The sequence below is a fragment of the Bison bison genome, unplaced genomic scaffold, assembly GCF_000754665.1.
Source record: "Bison bison bison isolate TAMUID 2011002044 unplaced genomic scaffold, Bison_UMD1.0 scf7180017864286, whole genome shotgun sequence".
Classification (NCBI taxonomy): domain Eukaryota; kingdom Metazoa; phylum Chordata; class Mammalia; order Artiodactyla; family Bovidae; genus Bison; species Bison bison.
The window spans coordinates 2,818,327-2,821,941 of NW_011494858.1; the positions used below are offsets into that span (position 1 = coordinate 2,818,327).

Genomic DNA, 3,615 nt, shown 5'->3' on the forward strand with positions numbered 1-3,615 from the left:
ATGGAACCAGTATCACTGCCTGTTTGCCTTGTTCATGAAACTGCAGAGACGGGCTTACTGTCCACCGTACCCCTTGTGCCTGATAGCAGCCACTCAAAAAATAACTGCTGGGATAACTTAGTTTATATTTTCTCTTCAATGTCTCACTTTTGGCCTGCCCTGGGCTCAATAAGTCACTGATGAAACGGTTCCCCATGTGTTGCTGCCCTGCCACTGGCCTTAATTGGTCAGTAAAACCTTTTGCATTCCTGAGAAAACATCCCTCATACTCTCCATGCCACGCCCCAAGGCTGACCCATGGATCATTCGCTGCATTGACAAGAGTCTGGAGTGCTGTGCCCTCTTTGTGACAGTCTCATGGAAAATGAGATTTAAATGTCATAATCCCATCTTCTGCATCTCCTGAGGATTCCTAATGTTAAGAGAAAAGCTGCCTGCTGTTCTGATTAGTCACAGGAAAAGCTTTCAGGGGACAATGTGCATGAGCACTGGGAAGTGCTGTAGTCAGATGACTTGAGACCTGGTACTTTATAACCACCTCTGTGGAGTTTTACTCCAAAGTAAATGAAACCCTTCTGACAAAGATAGAAGCCTGACTCAAATATTTACAGTATTCAATGTATTCACAAGTCACTTTACAGTGTGGACTCTCTGATGGCGCGTGAGGACTGATCTGTGCCTGAAGGCCTTGCCGCACTCACTACATATGTAAGCCTCTTCCCCGGAATGGATTCTCTGATGCTGCACAAGGGCTGAGCTCCTTTTGAAGGTTTTGCCGCATTCGTTACACTGATAAGGTTCCTCTCCACTGTGAATTCTTTGATGTCTGATGAGGTTTGAGCTCAGGCTGAAGGCTTTTCCACACTCATTACACTCATAGGGTTTCTCTCCACTATGTATTCTCTGATGGGTTATCAGCTCTGAGCTCTGCCTGAAAGCTTTTCCACACTCGTTACATTCGTAAGGCCTTTCTCCTGTATGAATTCGCTGGTGTCTGATAAGCTTTGAGCTTTGGCTAAAGGTTTTCCCACACTCATTACACTCATAGGGTTTCTCACCAGTGTGAATTCTTTGATGGATAATGAGATAGGAACTCTGACTGAATGCTTTGCCACACTCATTACATTTACAAGCTTTCTCACCAGTGTGGATTTTCCGATGTCTAATGAGGGCTGAGCTCTGGTTGAAGGCCTTCCCGCATTCGCTACATTCATAGGCTTTCTCACCGCTATGGATTCTCTGATGAATAATAAGATAGGACCTCAAACTAAAGGCCTTCCCACACTGGTTACATTTGTAGGGCTTTTCTCCAGTATGGATTCTCTGGTGTTGTGTTAGAGAAGAATGCTGTTTGAAGCTGTGCCCGCAGATGTCACACCTGTAAGGTCTCTCTTCTGTAGGAACTTTCTGATAGGTTACAGAGTTTGTGCTTAGAATCAAGTTTCTCTGGGGCTCAGGGTGGTCTCTGTTTGCTAGCAATTTGTGTGTGAAGATTACTGGACTAAAACTGGCCCTCTGGGAAGGGGATCTTCTCAATGTCTCCCCTGGAGCACTCCCTTGCTGCCACTCTAAACTGCTTTTGTGTTCACTGAATCCTCCAAATGAAGGCTCCTGGGAAAGTCTCTGTGATTTCTCTCCTGAAATGTCCTTCTTTATTGCTGATTCATTATTCTCACAACCTGAAATGGTAATAACAAAAAATAATGTTTTATTTCTCTAGTCACTTTCAATACTCCCTTTCTAGGTTAGAGAAAATAGATGCTCCTGCCTACAAAGATATAGCTGTCTGCATGCACCTTTTCTTTAACTGGTCAAGATAGGGTCCCTCCTCCATTCTAATACTAAGGCCTAAGTCCACAGTTTGAAATTTATCCTTTCCTGCCTCCTCTGAGACTTCAGTAAATCAATTATCCACTATTTCATGCCTACTGTTTTGATCTTTCTCCGCTGACTCCTGTTCATCAGCACTTAAATAAATTCAAGTCTCTTCATCTTTTTAAATCAAGCTCCTTGCCTATACATCTCCCTCATGCAACCTCACTCCCACTGAGTAAAGCTTCTTCAAACAGCAGTCTGTACTGGTCCCCATTCTCTAATCTGCTGTCTGCCTTACCTATGCACCCTCCACCCTGCCCTCGTCAAAATCACCAACTTCATAGCTGCTAAATCCAATGGCCACTTTCTGGATCTTCCTCAGCTGGCCTCTCTGTAGCACTAATACTGCAGACTACACCTTTCTTCCAGAGACACTCTCTTCTAAACACATTAGCCTGATTTCTATGGCTGTTCCTTCTCAGATTCAAGGTCAATCACTTGAACACGAGTTCCCCAGAGTTCTGTTCTGAGCTCTCCCATGTCCTCAGTCCACCAACTACCTCCTCATTAGTCACTAGTTAGGCTACATATTAATATCTCCCCAGATCACCAATTCTAACCCAGTACTCTTAAGCTCCAGATTCTCATATCCAATATGAGTTGGCCATGTTACTATAAATAACTGACAAACACCAAAATGTCCCGAACTAAATTAAATCATCAGATGTGTTTTTTCAGCTGTGATCTTCCCCATCTCTCACCCCATCCTGATTTATTCCCTGTGGCCACGTGGATCCAACTGTCTCTAACCAGACTCTGTACTGCCTTTCTCAAATCCATTCTCCTCTCTGCAACTGAGTCTTAAAACACAGATCTGATCATGTCACTCCCTTGTCTAAAACCCTTCAGCTGAACCCCACTGCACTGTACAAACCAGTTAGGATGACAGACACATTTTCACAACCCGTGTGCCAATTTCCCCTCTAGTTTCTCTCTCTTACCCAGGAATTCTCTCTTCAATTTAAATGGAATTACCTGAAATTTCAAGAACGGGTTGTCTTCTCTCATCTTTGGGACTTTGTGGCCCTTGCTTATTTGACACTGTAATGTGGGAAACATGGATTTGACCTCACCCCCAGTTCCTGGCACAGAGCTTTGAAAACCCCTGCAGTTTCGTCTGTGGTGGAGAGGAGAGGATACTGGAGCTTATGCTAATGAGTTGACTCTTAGAGGGCAGGGAGGGCTGGTTCCCAAAGATTTTCCAGTTTGACTGGAGAGTCAGAACTTTCAGTCCCACCCTGAATGCCAGAGAGAGGGGCTGGAGATTGAGTTAATTACACCAATGGCCAATGATGTAATTAATCATGCCTAACAAAACCTCCATAACACATTAAATAAAAGGGTTCAGAGAGCTTCAGGGACAGTGGTGCATCCTGAACTCCAGAAAGAGAAGCTCCTGTGCTCAGGCCCCTTCTGGACCTTGCCCTGTGGGCCTCTTCATCTGGGTGGTCATCAGTATCCTTACAATGAACAGGAAACGGTGAAGAAGGTGTTTCCTGAGTTCTGGGAGCCATTACAGCAAATTATGAAACTTCAGGATGCAGCTGTGGAACCTCCAATCTGCAGCCAAACTGGACAGAAGTGTGGGTAATCTGGGGACTCACTACATGTGAGACTAGTATCTGACGGAGGGCAGGGGAAGGGGCAGGTTCCTGGGACTGAAACCTTAACCTGTGGGGTCTGTACTGGTTCTGGGTAGTTAGTGTCAGAAGAGCTTAACAGGAGGGAAGACTCACATAT

General features: G+C 44.9%; 1 protein-coding gene across 2 annotated transcripts in view; it reads right to left on the reverse strand.

The window, feature by feature from the left end:
* Positions 1-6: 6 nt before the first annotated feature.
* The window catches only part of ZNF397 (zinc finger protein 397), a 6,285-nt gene continuing 2,676 nt past the window's right edge, over positions 7-3,615 (reverse strand). Inside the window, exon 4 of one of the 2 annotated variants that reach the window (XM_010849757.1) lies at positions 7-1,679. In XM_010849757.1, coding sequence (XP_010848059.1) covers positions 631-1,679 — 1,049 coding nt within the window. In that variant the 3' untranslated portion in view covers positions 7-630. The remainder of the gene's footprint in view (positions 1,680-3,615) is intronic. The other variant, XM_010849758.1, reaches the window with a different exon arrangement.